This window comes from Ornithorhynchus anatinus, chromosome 18 (genome assembly GCF_004115215.2).
Source record: "Ornithorhynchus anatinus isolate Pmale09 chromosome 18, mOrnAna1.pri.v4, whole genome shotgun sequence".
Lineage (NCBI taxonomy): Eukaryota > Metazoa > Chordata > Mammalia > Monotremata > Ornithorhynchidae > Ornithorhynchus > Ornithorhynchus anatinus.
This window is the reverse complement of record NC_041745.1, coordinates 23,805,246-23,823,508: the sequence shown is the minus strand read 5'-3', so window position 1 is coordinate 23,823,508 and position 18,263 is coordinate 23,805,246. Positions and strand designations below refer to the sequence as shown.

Sequence of the window (18,263 nt, the reverse complement as noted above, 5' to 3'; positions counted from 1 at the left end):
TGGGGCTCACAGTCTCAATCCCCATTTTATAGATGAGGTAACTGAGGCACCGAGAAGTTAAGTGACTTGCCCAAGATAATACAGCAGACAAGTGGAGGAGCCGGGATTAAAACCCATGACCTCTGACTCCCAGGCCAGTGTTCTATCCACTGTGCCCTGCTGCTTCTCCAATACGTACCACTGATTGATGGATTGAACGGGTGACAGGATCAATGTTTTTTAGAGATAGCATGTCTGTAAGCCAGTGGGAAGACCCAAGGCCAGGATGTTGGCTCGTCCCCAACCTCAGGAAATCCAGAGGTGCTAGCCTCCTCGAGCATCAGCTGTGAATCGCACCGACTCCTGGATCAATCAGGAGATTCATTCATTCATTTATTGAGTATTTATTGAGCGCTTACTATGTGCAGAGCACTGTATTAAGCGCTTGGAATGTACAATTCGGCAACAGATAGAGACAATCCCTGCCCACTGATGGACTTACAATCTAGTTGGGGGAGATGCTGTCAGAATACAGTCCGTGGCAAAAGACCATCCCACTGAGCTCAAACCTCACATTTTCAAGCTCCACTGTGCTGAACTGTGACTCAAAATGCAAGTATTTGTGTGGTTTCCCCTACTATTAGCTGTTGATAAAATCAGACGTTAGTCACTGTATTTTAAGGAAGACATGAGGAAACCGTCTTCTTCTGTCACCTGAAGACAGGACCAAGAAGAGCACCCAGGAGGGTTGCGGGGATTGGAGAAGCTTGTATGAGGAGAGACTGAAGGTGTCAGAATCCTACCATCTGCAGAGATGTAAGCTGAGGGAGGGCAGAACTGGAGTTTGCAGAACTAGGGAGGGGGTGAAGAGGGTGAATCTGGAATTGTTTTCCCCAAATCCCACAGAACCAGGATCTGAAGCACCCGTGAAAGTTGGGAAGAAGAAAGTTTCCGAACAAACACAAGGAAACACAGCTTCGCCCATATGGAATCTGTTCCCACAAAAAGTCAAGCAGTCGGAAATATCGGCAGGCTAAAGATGCCTTTGGAGAGATCCAAAGATGAATGGCCTATGCTATGTCACTGGGGGGACGGTCAGGGATAGAGAGGGGAGAGTCGGGGTTTTGGTTGGTCCATGCTGGGTCACTGGAGGGACAGGTGGGGATGGAGAAGGGAGATTCAGGGGTGTTTGGATGGTCTATCCTTGACCATGAAGATGAGTGTCCAGGAGGGCAACCAGCCCCCCATTCCTCCAAACGTTCTGGTGCTGCTGTTGGAGAGAGAATCCCAGGCTGGGACTGAGCCAGGAACCGTGCTGCCTAGTACTTTGAAGTACCTTTTAAGACTCAGCTGGAACTTTGGTAAAATCTTCCCACCTGCCATTACATTTACAGATAAGGCCACTCTGTCTGGTGCTGAGTGGATTGCTCGAAGCATTGCAACTCAACCCATGCTTCGCGGGGATAAAATAATGATAAATGCTTTCCACTGCAAAACACCGTGTCCTCTGCAACTGTTAAAATGCTCTCACCTCTTTGGGTAATAGGACACTTTGATTCAATATAAACACACCTCAAAAACACAGCCAAGATTGGGCAAATTACATTTTTTCCACCATCTTAGAGTCTGTCCAAAATGTTTACAAGTGATGATAATTTAAAATACCTCCAAGTTGCCTGGGGAGAGATTTTTAAAGTACAAAGAATAGGCGCAAATGTGCCAGACAGCAGATCAGGGGTGTTTCTTTAGAAAGGGTCTGTCATTGAAGCTGTAAAAGGGTTAAGTTGTTGTCTTACTTGGCAGCAGAGACTGGACGTCCAATGTCAAACATTCCTGTTCAGGTTCTTTTCCAGGAGAGTCTCAAATGTCAGCAGAAAGACACCCAGTGAAACCTGCCCTAAAGTCACTTCAACACCTCTACTGACTACCCACTTCTCTCCACACAGAACTGAAATATATGACCATTGGCATCAAAGCTCTCCATCTTCTCACCCCTCCTTGCCTATCCACTCTGGCCCTGCTGGTGGGAGCAGTCCGACCCTGGCCTGTTGGGGATTAATTAATTTAATTATGGCATTTGTTAAGCACTTACTATGTGCCAGGTACATACTAAGTGCTGGGGTGCATATAAGTAAATCGGGTTGGACACAGTCCCTGTCCCACATGGGGCTCACAGTCTGGATCCCATTTTACAGATGAGGTAACTGAGGTACAGAGAAGTAAAGCGACTTGCCCAAGGTCACTCAGCAGACAAGCGGTGGAGCCGGGTTTAGAACCGCTGCCTTCTGATTCCCAGGTCCGTGATCTACCCATTACGCCATGCTGCTTCCATCCCACGGGGATGGAGGTGTTCACGCTTGGCCCCTGCAGAGTGGGGGTAATCGAATCCTGAATGGCGTAAGAGAAGCAGCGTGGTTTAGTGGCAAGAGCCCAGGCGTGGGAGTCAGAGGACGTGGGTTCTAATCCTGTCTCCACCACTCATCTGCTCTGTGATCTTGGGCAAGCCACTTGACTTCTCTGTGCCTCAGTTATCTCATCTGTAAAATGGCGATTAAGACTGTGAGCCCCATGTGGGACAACCTGATTACCTTGCATCTACCCCAGCACTTAGAACAGTGCTCGGCACATAGTAAGCGCTTAACCAATACAATAATAATAATTATTATCTTTCAGAGCGGCAAGGGCCAGCTAGGCCTCCCCACCTCCAGCAGGAAGATGGGGGGCAACCCTGCTGGTCAGTCCCCCCTTCGGTACGCTTTCCTCGCTCCTGGCATTTCCACTGCCCCAGGGGTGGGGAAGGAGCCCCCTCCCAAGACAGCCCTCAGCCTCTCACTCCACCCACCCACCCAGGGAGTCTCAGGCCTTCAAGCTTCCACAATGCGACCAGAAAAGGAGGAGGGGAGAGAATTCTGTCACGTCCACAGCCCCGGCGAACTGCCCCGAGATCAGCCGTGGCTCCGGAGCGGAGACCGGCAAAGAGGGGCAGACTACCGAGTGGGGTTCTTCCATTGGCAGCACACCAGGAAGGAGAATACACTGTGGCAGAAAGCCATTTTCTTGGGCAGCAGACTTTCTTTTACAGGTTTTTCCTTTGTTAACTGTGGCTAAGGCTACTTTGCATTTGTATGCAAAGGGCAGAGCTGGCATGAGGCCAATGCCTTCCCTCCTCGCCTCCCACCCTGCTCCTTGCCACCCCCATCTGCTTCCAGGCCCCAGACCTGGCTAGCTGCTCCCGGAATCGCCGGGGATACGGCCCATCTCCTCCTCAGTCCTGGATGCTGCTCCCTACCCAGGCCCCAGACAGGAGCGGGAGTGAGCATGAGTGAACTGGAAGGGGGCCTGGGTCTAGCATTCTGGGGTTTGAGATTCATTCAATAGTATTTATTGAGCACTTATTATGTGAAGAGCACTGTACTAAGCGCTTGGAATGGACAATTGGGCAACAGATAGAGACAATCCCTGTCCATTGACGGGGTCGCAGTCTAACCGGGGTCCGACGGACGATCACGCTCCCCCCCCGCCCTTCAAAGCCTTATCGAAGGCACTTTTCATTCATTCAATCATTCAGTCGTACTTATTGCACGCTTCCTGTGTACAGAGCACTGTACCGAGCGCTTGGGAGAGGACAATACAACAATAAAGAGACATACTCCCTGCCCACAATGAGCTTACAGTCTAGAGCCCTCTTTCCCTCTTCTCATGTCCCTTCGGCGGCAATGTGCAGAGAAGCAGCATGGCGCAGTGGAAGGAGTCCCGGGCTTGGGAGTCAGAGGGCATGAGTTCTAATCCAGCTCCGCCGTGCTTCAGCTGGGTAACTTTGGGCAAGTCACTTCACTTCTCTGTGCCTCAGTGGCCTCATCTGGCTCATGCCGTGGCTGCTGGAAATCAGTGTCCCAGGAGTCCTGGGACAGACTGCAGAGCCCCAGCCCCGGGCCGATACGGAGTCCAGTCTTGGGCCAAATCTCTCCCCCACTTCAGAGCCTTATTGAAGGCACATCTCCTCCAAGAAGCCTTCCCTGAGTAAGCCCTCCTCTCCTCTTCTCCCAATCCCCTCTGCACCACTCTTCCTTGCTCCTTCATTCATCCTCCCTGTATGTATCTGTCATTCATTTATTTATATTAATGCCTGTCTCCCCCTCTAGACTGTGAGCTCACCATGTTTGTTGTTATACTGTACCCTCCCAAGTGCTTAGTGCAGTGCTTTGCACACAGTAAGTGCTCAATAAATATGATTGAATGGATGAATGAAATCTAATGAGATAAGGCTTTGTCCGGCCCAACGTAACAGGAGCCTCAACCTCCTCCTGCAGGAAGCCTTACCCGACTGCCCCCACTCACACCTCCAACTTTCCAGGATCATCCCTTGACCTCCCCCGACCCCCAATCCCACACTTCTTGTGGGAAATGAACTGCGTCCAACCCGATTTGCTTGTATCACCCCAGCGTTGAGTACAGCGCCTGCCACATAATAAGTGCTTACCAAATATCACAATTATTATTAATATTATTATTATCCACTCCCGCCTCCTGGATCTGTCTGGCTGGGTAGATGGGGTCTGTCTCTGAGTCCATCCTATCCCCCTCAGCAGACTGGGGGCTCCCCGAGGACAGGGTTGCCTTGACTGTCCCCCAACAAGGACCCCACTGGACCGGCTACAGGGCCCTGCTTCCTGGAGGGGCCCGCAACATGCTGGGTGACTGCAGGAGGAGGGAAGAATGGAGCTGACAGATGCTAGGCCCAGTCAGATCGGGATCACAGACAACTTGTCCTCAGAAGAATGGGATGAAGATGAAAGACCCAGCTGAATCGGTCTGGGCTGAGCCAGGAGTTCAGAGGAATAAGCTCACAGAGGGAATGTAGCATCCTGGCTTGCAAGGGTCAGGATTAGGGTAAAATCCTTCTTCATTCCTGGGCGAGAGGGAGGCACTCTAGGAAGAGCATTTATTGATTCCAACCCATAGGAATTGCTCAGGAGAAGGCGGTGACCTAGAATCAACCAACTGACTGCATTTTTTGGGCAACTACTGTGTGTCGAGAACTGATCAAAGCATTTGGTATGACATAGGAAGTAGGGTGGCCAAGCAGAAAGAGCAAGGACTTGGGAGTCGGAAGACCTGGGTTCTAATCCCAGCTCCTCCACTTGCCTGCTGTGTGGTCTTTTAACTTCTCTGGCCCTCTGTTTCCTCATCTGTAAAATAGGGATTCAATACCTACTCTCCCTGCCCAGTAGATTGTGGACCCTATGTGGGACAGGGACTGTATCCAACTGATTACCTTGCATATATCCCAGTGCTTAGCACAGTGCTTAGCACATAGCAAATACCATCTTCATTAAAAAAGAGAAGACCCAGTCCCTGCCCTCAAGGAGCTTACAGCCTTGTGGAGGAGCAAGCACTTATCAACTACAGATAGGGAGAGTAATAGTATAAATCCTGGCTCCGCCACATGTCTGCTGTGTGTTCTTGGGCAAGTCACTCAACTTCTCTGGGCCTCAGTTACCACATCTGTAAAATGGGAATTAAGCATGTAAACCCCATGGACTGTGTCCAACCTGATTTACTTCTATCTACCCCAGAGCTTAGAACAGTGCTATGCACATAGTCAGTGTTTGCACATAGTGTTTAACAAGAACCGCAATTACAGATGCGCTACAGGGTAACGCAGAAGGACTGAAGGAGCAGTTGGTGGATATGAGATGGAGATATTAGAGATAATTTGGGTTAGGCCTTCTGGAGGAGAAGTAGGCCTTCAGGAGGGCTTTGAAGATGGGGAGAACTGGGGTCGGCTGGATAACAGGAAGGAGCTGTGACCAAAAAGTTGATGGCAGAAGAGATGAGAACAAGGAATATAGAGCAGTTTCATTTATGAGGAACAGATTGTGACCTGGGGTGAAGTGGAAGAGGAGAGGATAAATAAGAGGGAGAAAGTCAACTGAGTGCTTTCAAGCCAATGGCATGGCACTTTTAATTGATGAAAGGAGTGAACCACCATTGGAGGTATTGGAGGAATGGCAGTAAGAAGTTTTTAAAAAATGACCCGGGTAGACTGTGAATTAGAGAGGGAAGGCATGGAAGGCATGGAAACTTGCAGTGGTGAAGCCTGGATATGACAACTGCCTGGACCAGCAGGCCAGTTGGATGGAGAGGAAGGGAGGAATTCTGGAAATGTTGTGGAGGAATAACGGAGAGAATTGGGTGTCAGACTAAAAGAGAGGGAAGACTCAAGAATAATGCCAAGATACTGAACTTGAAAGGGATGGGGAGGATGATAGTGTTGTCACTTGTGATGAGGAGAGGATTTGAGGGGGAAATTTCGAACTTGTTGAAGTTGATGTCTGGGCGGGGATGGGGCAAGGAGGGTCAGTGAAGGCAAGGTAGTAATGTCCTGGAGGCAGGAGGAAATACATGGCTGCAAAGGAGAGACTGAAGTTAGTGAGGTAGATTTGGGAGCCCATTCTCAATTTATTCCCGCTCCCCTCAGGAGCTGTTATATCAGACTCTCCCAGGCACTTAGCACCGTGCTCTGCACAAACTAAGCGCTCAATCAATACCATTGATGATGAAAAGCTGCTGAAAGACACACAGAAGGATCAGCCAGGAGAACCAGTAAAGAACTGTCAGAAAAACAAAGAATGAGAATGATTCCCTGAAGAAGGATGTAATTCCTGCTACGAAAGGCAGTGGAGGAGTGTGATGACAGAGAAAAGTCTGTTAGATTTGGCACAGGGGTTATTGGTGACCTCATAGAGAGAGAGAGAGAGTGATCTAGATGGAGTGAAGCGTTTGGAAGCTGAATTGGAGAGGGTCAAGAAGGGAGTTGGAGAAGAAGAGGTGGAAGCAGTAAGTACAAACAACCCATTCAATAAGTCCGGACAGAAATGTGAAGAGGGTCTTGGGGTGATAGTTGTGCAGTGGGGTCCCTTTTAGTGTAGGAGAGACAAGGGTCTCTTTGAAGGCAGAGTAGAAGGAGTCATGAGAGAGTGATCAGTTAAAGAGGGTGGTCAGGGAGGGAAGAAGAGGGGGTTCAGGTGATTTCGGAAGGTTAGGAGGAATGGAGTCAGAGGAACAGGTGGAGGGGGTAGATTTTGCAAGCAGGTGGGAGATTTCCCCTTCCCAAGGATCTAAATTATCTTCCATGCTGCCAGTCAACAAACTACCCTTACTTTCCACTCTGGAGAGAGCAAGTCCTGGTGGGAAAGACAGACGGGGGAAAAAAGGAGGCACGACGGTCCCTGCCCTCAAGAGGCTTCCGGTCAGATGTGTGTGTGTGTGTGTGTGTGTGGTGGGGGAGGGGGGGTGAGTAAAATCACACACACACACACGCACACACACACCTTACACACTCTACTGGGCACTGGGGGAGAGACATAGGGAGGAAACCCGGTCCTTGCCCTTGAGGGGCTATCTGTCTAATGGGGGAGACAGGACACCCACACACACCCAGAGATACCCACACTGTACTGGGCACTGGAGGAGGAGCGGAGAGAGGAGAAGATGTGGTCCCTGCCCTCTGGGAGCTGCCAATCTGATGGGGGAGACAGGACAGACCTCCACCCCCACCCCACTGCCAGTTCGGTGACAAACAGTGATCCTGATCCACGGATCGATACACTGAGGATGGGAGAAAGAATTCCCAGCAGGAGCCCTCCGTGTCCGCTGGGGCTGATGGTGTTGGTGCGGCCCTGAGGGCAGGGACCGAGGGCAGGGCAGGGCATGGCAGGGTTGGGCTGGGCAGGGTTGGGTTCTATGTTGTCTGACCCAAGGTTGCCCACCCCCAACTCCAACTCCTAACGGACCCGCTCTGGCCCCGTTCCCCAGCGGGGCTGGGCAGCGGAGGGACCCGGGGAAAGGGGGAAAGGGGAAAGCGGGGACGCACACGCACACACGCACACACGCTCCAGGGAGAAAGTTTGCTCTTCGTCCGTGAGCGAGGTCCCTGGGGCTCCGCGCTGGGGGTCGTGAAGTCTCCGACACTAAAACGCTTGTAAGTGCGTGTGCATGTGTGAGTGTGACGGTGTGTGTGTGTGTGTGTGACGGTGTGTGCTTGTGTGCGCGCGTCCGCATCCCGAGCATCTTAGGAAGCAGAGGGCGGTCGGTGAGCCGCTCAGGGGCCCTGCCGGCCTCGCCCCCCTCCCCACTGCCCCCGCCCCGGGCTGGGCGCCAGCCGGCCTAAAACCAGGACGGTCAAGACAGGCGTGGCCGGTGGACTCACCTGCTTAACCCCCGACCTCGACCCTGACACCGACCCCGACCCCGCCTCCGCAAGGCCTCGTCCAGCCTCGCCCACCTCTGTCCCCCAGCCTCGCCCACCTCTGTCCCCCCGCCTCACCCACCTCTGTCCCCCCGCCTCACCCACCTCTCTCTCCCCAGCCTCGCCCACCTCTGTCCCCTAGCTTCCCCACCTCTGTCCCCCCGCCTCACCCACCTCTCTCTCCCCAGCCTCGCCCACCTCTGTCCCCTAGCTTCCCCATCTCTGTCCCCCCGCCTCACCCATCTCTCTCTCCCCAGCCTCGCCCACCTCTGTCCTCCCGCCTGGCCCACCTCTGCCCCCCAGCCTCAGCCACCTCCTTCCCCCAGCCTCGCCCACCTCTGTCCCCCCGCCTCGCCCACCTCTATCCCCCAACCTCCCCCACCTCTGCCCCCCGGGCTTGCCCACCCGTCCCAGGCTGGCCCCCGTGTGTCGCCCAGCCTCGTTCACCGGTCCCAGCCGGGCCCAGCCGCCCCAGCCTGGCCGACCTGTCGCTGCGGATCCGGGGCGGGCAGGGCCATCCTGGGGCGGGCGGCTCAGTGGGCAGCCGCGGCCCCGGAGGTGGCTCTGTCCGGCCCCCGGCCCTCTACGCTCCGGGGCTCCCGGGGCCCCGCGGAGGGACGGGTCCGGCCGCGGGGTCATCACTGCCCGGCCCGGGATGGTCACTGCCCGGTCATTCACTGCCCGGCTCTGTCCGGTCCTGTCCGCTCCCGTCCGGGCCTTCCCGGTCCTGTCGGGTCCTGCCCGGTCCTGCCCGGTCCTGTCCCGTCCTGCCCGGTCCTGTTCCGGTCCTGCCCGGTCCTGCCCGGTCCTGTCCGGACCTGTCCGGTCCTGTCCGGTCCTGCCCCGTCCTGTTCGGTCCTGCCCGGTCCTGTGCGGCCCTGCCCGGTCGTGCCCTGTCCGGTCCTGTCTGGTCCTGCCCGGTCCTGCCCGGTCCTGCCCGGTCCTGTGCAGCCCTGTCCGGTCCTGCCCGGTCCTGTCCGGTCCTGTGCGGCCCTGCCCGGTCCTGTCCGGTCCTGTGCGGCCCTGCCCGGTCCCGTCCGGTGCCGTCCAGGCGGGCCGCGGGAGGTCTGGGCCCGGGCTCGCCCCGCCCCGCCCCGCCCCGCTCACCGCACGACGCCGCGGGAATCACTTCGGGACACGAACCTTTTTAGACGACCCTCTTCGGACAAAACCCTCACAGACGCAACACACACACACACACACACGCCCAGAGGCACGGTCGTACCGTGGCAAGCCCAGAGACCCACACGGAATCACCCACCACCCGTTCACAGACACGCCGAACCACACTCATCCACACACTCACGACAGACACGCAGATTTATGCCCACAGACACCTGCACACACATACACATGAACACACACACACACACACACAAGCCCAGAGAACCCTAGAGAAACATAAGCAAACGCGATCCCATACACACTCAAACGGACTCGCCCACCCAACCACAGCAGGCACATATTTAGACACACAGAGACTTACCCTCTCGTACACTTGCATACATACACGCATGCACGCACACACACACACACACACAAGCCCAGGGACCCGCACAGACGTCCACATACACACTTAAACCAACTCATCCAGAGAGATTTTCTGAACTGTACTTCCCAAGCTCTTAGAACAGTGCTCTGCACACAGTAAGCGCTCAATAAATACGATTGAATGAATATTTATATGTTGCCCACATATACACGTACACACGCAAGCCCAGAGACACGTACACGGAAACCGGCACCCTCAAGTTCACTTACACACTTAACTCACTCACACACCCATAGCAGCCACAGTCAGTCATTCGATTGCATTTATCGAGCACTTACTGTGTGCAGAGCACTGTACTAAGCACTTGGGAGGGTGCAAAATAACACACATTCTTTGCCCACAAAGAGTTTACAGTTTAGAGAATGACCTACAGAGACCCTTACAATACATTCACACATAATCCTAGAGACACACAGAAACATGTACACACACTTAACCAGACACACTTAGAGCCCCCCCCCCCATACAGGTACCACTATTTAACACACACACACACACTTAAGAGGGCTTAGGCAAAGAGGTAAAGAGGACTATAGTGTAATCATGAAAGATGACCTGTTAACTTAGGAGCTGTCGGATCCACTGGCAAACACACTCCTAAGAGCCTACACGAAGACAGGCAGGCTCTTGATGATAATAATAATATCTGATGAATCTCCATACAGAACCTACATGCCCAAGGAGTCTCCCAGCCTACACACAACCCCCCACACACCCATGGCGATTCCTGAAAGTACCACCACACAGGTCAGGATCAGTATGGGGGTGGGATCACAGCTCATATGTGTGTGTGTGTCTGTGCATTTGTGTCCCCGGACGGGCAGTGTGAACGACCAGGAGAGGCCCGTGTCCGTATGTGTGTGCATGTGTGGGCGTGCGTTTTTGTGGGTCAGGAGGGGTGATGTGAACGACCAGGAGAGGGGAGGTTCTGGGGTTGGGGAGGTTGGGGGGAGGAGGGGCAGAAGAGTGTGTGTCTGTGTGTGTGTGTGTGTGTGTAGGCATGTGTCTGAAGGGGTGGTGTGAACGACCCGGGGGAGGACCAGTTGAGAACAGTATGTATGTCTGCGTATGTATGTCCAAAGGGGCGGTGTGAACGACCCAGGAGAGGGCTAGTTCTAGGGGCCAAAAGAGTGCGTATGTGTGAGTATGTGTGGGCGTGGGTCTGAAGGGATGGTGTGAACGACCAGGGAGAGGGCTGGTTCTAGGGGCAGAAGAACGTGTCCGCGTGTCCGTACGTCCGTACATGCGGGTCTGGAGGGACGGTGTGAAGGATCCCCTAGAGGGCCGGTTCGGGGGGGGGGGGGCGCGAAGAGTGTGCGTGTCCATAGGGGTGCGGGGTGCGGTGTTGAGGGGTGAGGGAGAGGACCGGTGCGGGTGAGAAGGTTTCGGGATCCGGCCGGGGGCGGGGGATGGGGGCGACTCACCGAGGGGCAGGATGAAGAAGAAGGGGAACCAGCAGAGGACGAAGACGCCCACCACGATGGCCAGCGTCTTGGCGGCCTTCTTCTCGCGGGAGAACTTGAGCATGCGGATGGAGAGGGAGCTGCGGAAGGTGGGTCCCTTGGGCCCCTTGGGCCCCTTGGGTCCGGTCCCGGGTCCGGTCCCGGGTCCGGCGTGGGGGCCGTCGAGGGCGCTGCGGCAGTGGATCCTCAGGACCACCACCTCGGCCGACTTCCCGCGCTCCTTCTTGACGCCGGCCTCCAGGCTGCGCGTGGTCCGGCGGGCCACCACGTAGACGCGGAAGTACATGGCCAGGATGACGGCCATGGGCAGGTAGAAGGAGCAGATGGACGAGAAGACGGCGTAGCCGGCCTCCTCCGTGATGGTGCAGATCGTGTCGCTGGACGGCTGGGGCTCCTTCCAGCCCAGCAGGGGCCCGACCGAGATGACCACGGAGGCGGCCCAGAGCAGGGCGAGGATGAGCGCGGCCTTGCGCTCCGTCATGATGGCCGGGTACCTGAGCGAGTGCTTGACCCCGATGTAGCGGTCCACCGAGATGACGCACAGGCTGAGGATGGAGGCCGTGCAGCAGAGGACGTCCACCGCCGCCCAGACGGTGCAGAAGGCGCGGCCGAAGGCCCAGAAGTCCAGCACCTCCAGGGTGGCCGAGAAGGGCAGCACGGCGGCGCTCAGCAGCAGGTCGGCCACCGCCAGGTTGACGATGAAGTAGTTGGTGACCGTGTGCAGGTGGCGGTTGCAGGCCACCGACAGGATGACCAGGACGTTCCCGGCCACGGCGAACAGGATGAAGGCGGCCAGGAAGAGCCCGACGCCCACCGCCTGGGCCGTGAGCCCCGGGAGGGCCGCCGTGCCGTTGGCCGGACCCCCGGCCGAGGCGCCGTCGACGACCCCCGGCCCCGGCGCCGACCGGTCCCGCCCGCTGCCCTCATCCGGGCGGTTCCCGTCGAAGCTGACATTCAGCAGGGCCGGGAATGTCATCCTACAGGGCTGGGGGCTCCATGGGAGTGGGGAGTGGTCCCGTCCGGGTCCGTGGACCCCGTCGATGCCGTCTTCTTGCTCCTCCTCCTGCCCTCCGTGCCCTCCGCCGGGGCCGGGGTCCACCGGCCTCGGCCGGACACGTTTCCCCGGGGCCAGAGCGGCCGGCGGGAGGGGGGGCCGGAGGGTCTCCCCTCCCTCTCCCCCTCCCCCACCCCCCCCGGGGCCCGGACCCCCGGAGACGCCGGGAGCCCACGGGAGGGGGCGGGATTGGGGGGCGGGGGGCGGCCGGGGGATGGGCCGGCCCAGCTCAGAGCCGCGGCTGCCGGGCACCCCGAGATCGCAGCGCTTAGTGGCGGCCCCGCGCCTCCCAACTCCGGCTTGGGGGACGGGGGCGGGGATGGTCCTCGCCGGGGGCGGGGGCGGGGGCGGGGGAGGGGGAGGGGCAGGGGGCGGGGGTAGAGACAGGGAGGGAGCCGAAGGAAGAGGACGAAGGAGGAGAAGGAGAAAGAGGAGGAAAGGAGAACGAGGAGGAGCAGGAGGGGGAGGAGGGGGAGCGGGAAAAAGAGGAGGAGGAAAGGAGAGCGAGGAGGAGGAGCAGGAAAAAAGAGGAGGAAGAGGAGGAGGGAGGGGGCAGAAAGGGGAAAGAGTGGGGACGGCTAATCCTTTAGGAAAAAGTAGGTCCCCAAGTCTCCTCCGGGATTGGTCCAGTTTGGTCCATCCATCCCTTCATCCATCCCTCCATCCATCCAACAGTCCGTCCGTCCGCATCCTCCGCGGCAGTCGGGTGTCCCGAGAGGGGAAGGGGCTGAGTGCGGGGTCCAGCGTGGGAAATGAAGCAGCGGGAAGACCCTCAGCTGCTCCCCTCCCGTCCCGTCCCGTCCCGTCCCATCCCGCCCGGTTTGGCCCGGTCCGCCCGGCCGAGTCCTCTCCCGCCCCGGCCCGGAGCGGCGCTGCCTCCCCGAGGCCGGTAGAGGGCGCCATCCCCCGGCCTCCCGCTCCGGACCCCGGACCCCGGACCCCGGACCCCGGACCCCGGACCCCGGACCCCGGACCCCGGACCCACGGCGCGACCCCCGACCCCCTCCCCACGGCTGCTCTCGGAAGGGCCGAGGGTCTTTCAGCCCCCCTGCAGCCCCCTGCAGTCCCCTGCAGCCCCCTGCCCCCTGCTGCTTCCTGCAGGACCGAGGGTCTCCTAGTCCCCCCAGTAGCCCACCTGCAGCCCCCTGCCCCCTGCTGCTTCCTGCAGGACCGAGGGTCCCCCAGCTCCCCTGCAGCCCCCTGCCCCCTGCTGCTTCCTGCAAGACCGATGGTCTCCTAGCCCCCCCTGCAGCCCACCTGCAGCCCCCCCCGCTACTTCCTGCAGGACCGAGGGTCTCCTAGCTGCCCCCCAGCAGCCCCCCTGCAGCCCCCTGCCCACTGCTACTGCGTTCCGCATGTCCGAGGGTGTCCCAGCCCCCCTGCAGCCCCCTTGCAGCCCCCTCCCACTGCTGCTTTCTGCATGCCCGAGGGTCTACCAGCCCCCCACGCTGTCCCCCTCCCCCTCCCCTGCCCACTGCTGCTTCCTGCAGGGCCGAGGGTCTCCCAGTCCCTCTGCAGCCCCCTGCCCACCTCCCCCTCCCCGGGCCGCACCACCTCCGGGGAGACCCCCTTGCTCTCTAGCCCCGGGAGCCTGGGGTACCCGCCTTGGAATCACAGAGAACGGGGTAGGGGGGTGAGGGGGAGATCGCAGAGAAGCGGTGGAGAGATTTCTCCCTTCATCCCGCAGAGAGGGGGGGGGGTGGGTGGAGAGGGGGGGTGGGTGGATGTTGTATGTGTGTGAAATACTTTCAGAGAGAGGTGCTGGGAGAGGAAGTTGGACCATCCCCTCCAGGAGCACATGGATCACGGTTCAACTTTTTCCAGACTTTAGGATAGCTTCATGGATGGGTGACTTGTCGAGGAAGAGCCTGGTGGGGAGAGGGAATCTTCCTGCGATCAATCATTCGAGCAATCCATCGAATTTACTGTAAGCTTATTCTGTGCAGATCACTGAACTAAACACTTGGGAGAGTATAACAGTTAGATACGTTCCCTGCCCACATCGAGCTTACAGTCTAGAGCGGGAAGACAGACACTGAGACACTGACAAGCAGCAAGGCTCAGTGGATAGAGCAGGGGGCTGGGAGTCCGAAGGTCATGGGTTCTAATCCTGGTTCCATCGCTCGTCTGCTGTGTGACAGTCCAGATGGTTGGTTCCAGTGGGCCACGGGCAGGTAGGTGTTCCCTGGTGGTTTGATTTTCGGCGGCTTCAGTCTGGCGCTTCCGACGTGGCCCTGAGGGCAGTTGGTTGAGGAGATGATGTGGCCCCAGGGGACACTGCAGGCAGTTGGCAGAACCAGAATTAGAACCCCCGTCCTCTGGCTCCCAGGCCCGTGCACCTCGTAGCGTGTTCTATCCAGACGGGTGCGAGTTCTCAAAGAAGGATGCCTAATTCCCTGGCGACATCCTACCCAGAGCACGGAGCAAAACGCTTGTTTTGGGAGAGGCAAGCAATCATGGCATTGGTGGAGGGCCCAGAGAGAGTCCGAGCCAATCAATCGCAGGCCGAGACCCACTGAGCCCACCTGCATGTGCCACTACTTTGATGGAGCCTGGCCGAAGCAGGCACCCACGAGTTCGTCTGCGGCCCGTGACGGGAGGTCAAGAGGACAGCACTGTTCATCCGTCCGTCCATCTACGGAGCACCGGCAGCCCTGGACGTTCTTGAGCCTGGACTCCAAGAGTTTGGATCAGCCCTGGGCTTGTCCCACAAACTTTTTTCTTTAGAGTATTTGTTAAGTGCTTACTATATGCTAGGCATTGTATTAAAGACCTGGGGTAGATACAAGTTAGTCAATTTTGATTCAGTTCTGATCTAGTTAATGTGCAAAACAAAACTCCTTCCCTTCCCACCCACAGCTAGTCCTTCCCCTGGCTTTTCCATCACTGTAGACAGTGCCTCCATCCTTCCTCTCTCACAAGCTTGCAACCTTGATATTACTTGGACTGCTTTCTCTCACTCAATCCACATATTCAATCTATTGCTAAATCCTGTCGGTTCGACTTTCACAGTGTTGCTAAAACTCATACTTTCTTCTCCATACAAAATGCTACCGCGTTATCCAAACACTTATCCTAACCTTCCTCGATCGCTATATCAGCCTCCTTCTGACCTCCCTGCCTCCTGTCTCTCCCCACTCCAGTCCATACTTGACTCTGCTGCCCGGATCTATCATTTTTCTACAGAAGTGTTCAGTCCTCATCTCCCTACTCCTCAAGAACCTCCAGTAGTTGCCCATTCCACATCAAACGGAAACTTCTCACCATCCTCTTTAAAGCACTCAATTACCTTGCTCCCTCTTTCTTCACCTTGCTACTCTCCTACTACAACCCAGCCCTCATACTTCACTCTAACTCCAACCTCCTCACTGTACCTTGAAGCAGCGTGGCTCAGTGGAAAGAGCCCGGGCTTGGGAGTCAGCGGTCATGGGTTCGAATCCCAGCTCTGCCACTTGTCAGCTATGTGACTATGGGCAAGTCACTTAACTTCTCTGTGCCTCAGTTACCTCATCTGTAAGACGGGGATTTACTGTGAGCCTCATGTGGGACAACCTGCTACCCTGTATCTACCTCAGCGCTTAGAACAGTGCTCTGCACATAGTAAGCGCTTAACAAATACCAAAATTATTATTATTATTCATTTACCTAGCCACTGACCTCTCACCCATGTCCTGCCTCTGGCCTGGAATGCCTTTCCTCTCCATGTCTGACAGACGATTATTCTCCCTGCCTTCAAAGCCTTATTGAAGACACATCACCTCCAAGAAACCTTCCCTGACTAAGCCCTCATTTCCTTTTCTTCCACTCCCTTCTGCGTCACCTTGACTTATTCTCTTTATTCATCCCCTCTCCCAGCCCCACGGCACCTAAGTAAAGTCTGTAATTTATGTATTTATATTAATGTCTCTCTCCCCCTCTAGGCTGTAAGCTCACTGTGGGCAGGAGTTGTGTCTGTTGTATTGTTATATTGTACTCTCCCAAGTGCTTAGTACAGAGCTCTGCTCACATTAAGCACTCAATAAGTATGATTGATTGATTGATTGATTCAGCCCCCCAGGAACAGGACAGTCTGGATGACAGGAAACAAACCCCTCTCTCACTCCACCTCTGCCCCCGTTCCTGTCAGGGGCGAGGGCTGGAGGGTGATTCAGAACACTGGCATCAGGGGTGGGGGGCGGGTCGGGGTGGTTGGGGGTGGGAAGGATCCTGCAGGGCAGCCAGCTATCTGGAGGGCTTCCCACTGATGCCCAGGCACTTGTGCTGGGAGATGGCACACGGCCTGCAGCTGGTCCAGGGGCATCCGTGTTTAAGGTCCGTCGGAGAACGTCAGAAACCAAGGTGACCAAAACCCACCTCGTTAATCTCTGCTAATGGGGATGGGGAGCCAGGAATCACTCCAGACCGTCTGCACTCATGAGTATTTATTGAAGACCTAGAGTGCAGAGCACTGTGCCAGGCGCCCAGGCGAGAACAATAGAAATAAAGTCCCACCTCGAATGGATTCAGCCCTCTTGCTTTCCAGAACACTTTGGCATCGATGACTTTGTCTTATCCTCACAGCCTTCCTACGAGCTAGGGAGAGGTAGTTTACAGGCAAGGAAACTGAGGGTCAGAGAGCTTGGGTGACCATTCTGAGGTGATGCAGCAGGTTCGCGGCTGTCCCGGGATCAAGATAGGGACCTGGGTCCCCTGAGTCTCTGTCACCTGCTCTTCTCCCTAGACTGCACTGCAAATGTGTGGTCCCTCCTCGCAGGACCTGAAAATGCTGTTGCTATTATTGCTACGATTACTGCTGCTATTGCAGTTACTTCCATTACTGTGCTACTTCTGCTATAACTCCTGCTCCTAATACAGCTGCTCCTCCCTCCCCTCCTGCCCCCTGGCCGCCACACGTTAAAGACACAAAGTGAAGATGAACCACACGAAAATAGATGCACACACAAAAATAAGGGAGCAGAGAGATGACCTAGTGGAAAGAGGCCAGGCCTGGGAGTCAGAAGGTCAGGGGTTCTCATCCCAGCTCCGCCACTTTGCTGTGTGACCTCGGGCAAGTCACTTCACTTCAGTTACCTCATCTGTAAAATGAAGATCATTCATTCATTCATTCATTAGTATTTATTTATTCATTCATACATTCAATAGTATTTATTGAGCACTTACTATGTGCAGAGCACTGTACTAAGCGCTTGGGATGAACAAGTCAGCAACAGATAGAGACAGTCCCTGCCGTTTGACGGGCTTACAGTCTAATCGGGGGAGACGGACAGACAAGAACAATGGCAATAAACAGAGTCAAGGGGAAGAACATCTCGTAAAAACCGATGGCAACTAAATAGAATCAAGGCGATGTACAATTCATTAACAAAATAAATAGGGTAACGAAAATATATACAGTTGAGCGGGCGAGTACAGTGCTGTGGGGATGGGAAGGGAGAGGTGGAGGAGCAGAGGGAAAAGGGGAAAATGAGGCTTTAGCTGCGGAGAGGTAAAGGGGGGATGGCAGAGGGAGTAGAGGGAGAAGAGGAGCTCAGTCTGGGAAGGCCTCTTGGAGGAGGTGAGTTTTAAGTAGGGTTTTGAAGAGGGAAAGAGAATCAGTTTGGCGGAGGTGAGGAGGGAGGGTGTTCCAGGACCGCGGGAGGACGTGGCCCGGGGGTCGACGGCGGGATAGGCGAGACCGAGGGACGGCGAGGAGGTGGGCGGCAGAGGAGCGGAGCGTGCGGGGTGGGCGGTAGAAAGAGAGAAGGGAGGAGAGGTAGGAAGGGGCAAGGTGATGGAGAGCCTCGAAGCCTAGAGTGAGGAGTTTTTGTTTGGAGCGGAGGTCGATAGGCAACCACTGGAGTTGTTTAAGAAGGGGAGTGATATGCCCAGATCGTTTCTGCAGGAAGATGAGCCGGGCAGCGATAATATTTATTGAGCGCTTACTATGTGCAGAGCACTGTACTAAGCGCTTGGAATGTATAAATT

The 18,263-nt window shown here is 56.0% G+C and overlaps 1 protein-coding gene across 1 annotated transcript in view; it reads right to left on the bottom strand.

Moving 5' to 3' along the window:
• Positions 1–12,387, bottom strand: part of ADRA1D (adrenoceptor alpha 1D) — a 58,058-nt gene extending 45,671 nt beyond the window's left edge. Inside the window, exon 1 of the mRNA XM_029082994.1 lies at positions 11,207–12,387. Within this exon, the coding sequence (XP_028938827.1) occupies positions 11,207–12,221 (1,015 nt within the window). The 5' untranslated portion in view covers positions 12,222–12,387. The remainder of the gene's footprint in view (positions 1–11,206) is intronic.
• Positions 12,388–18,263: the final 5,876 nt, after the last annotated feature.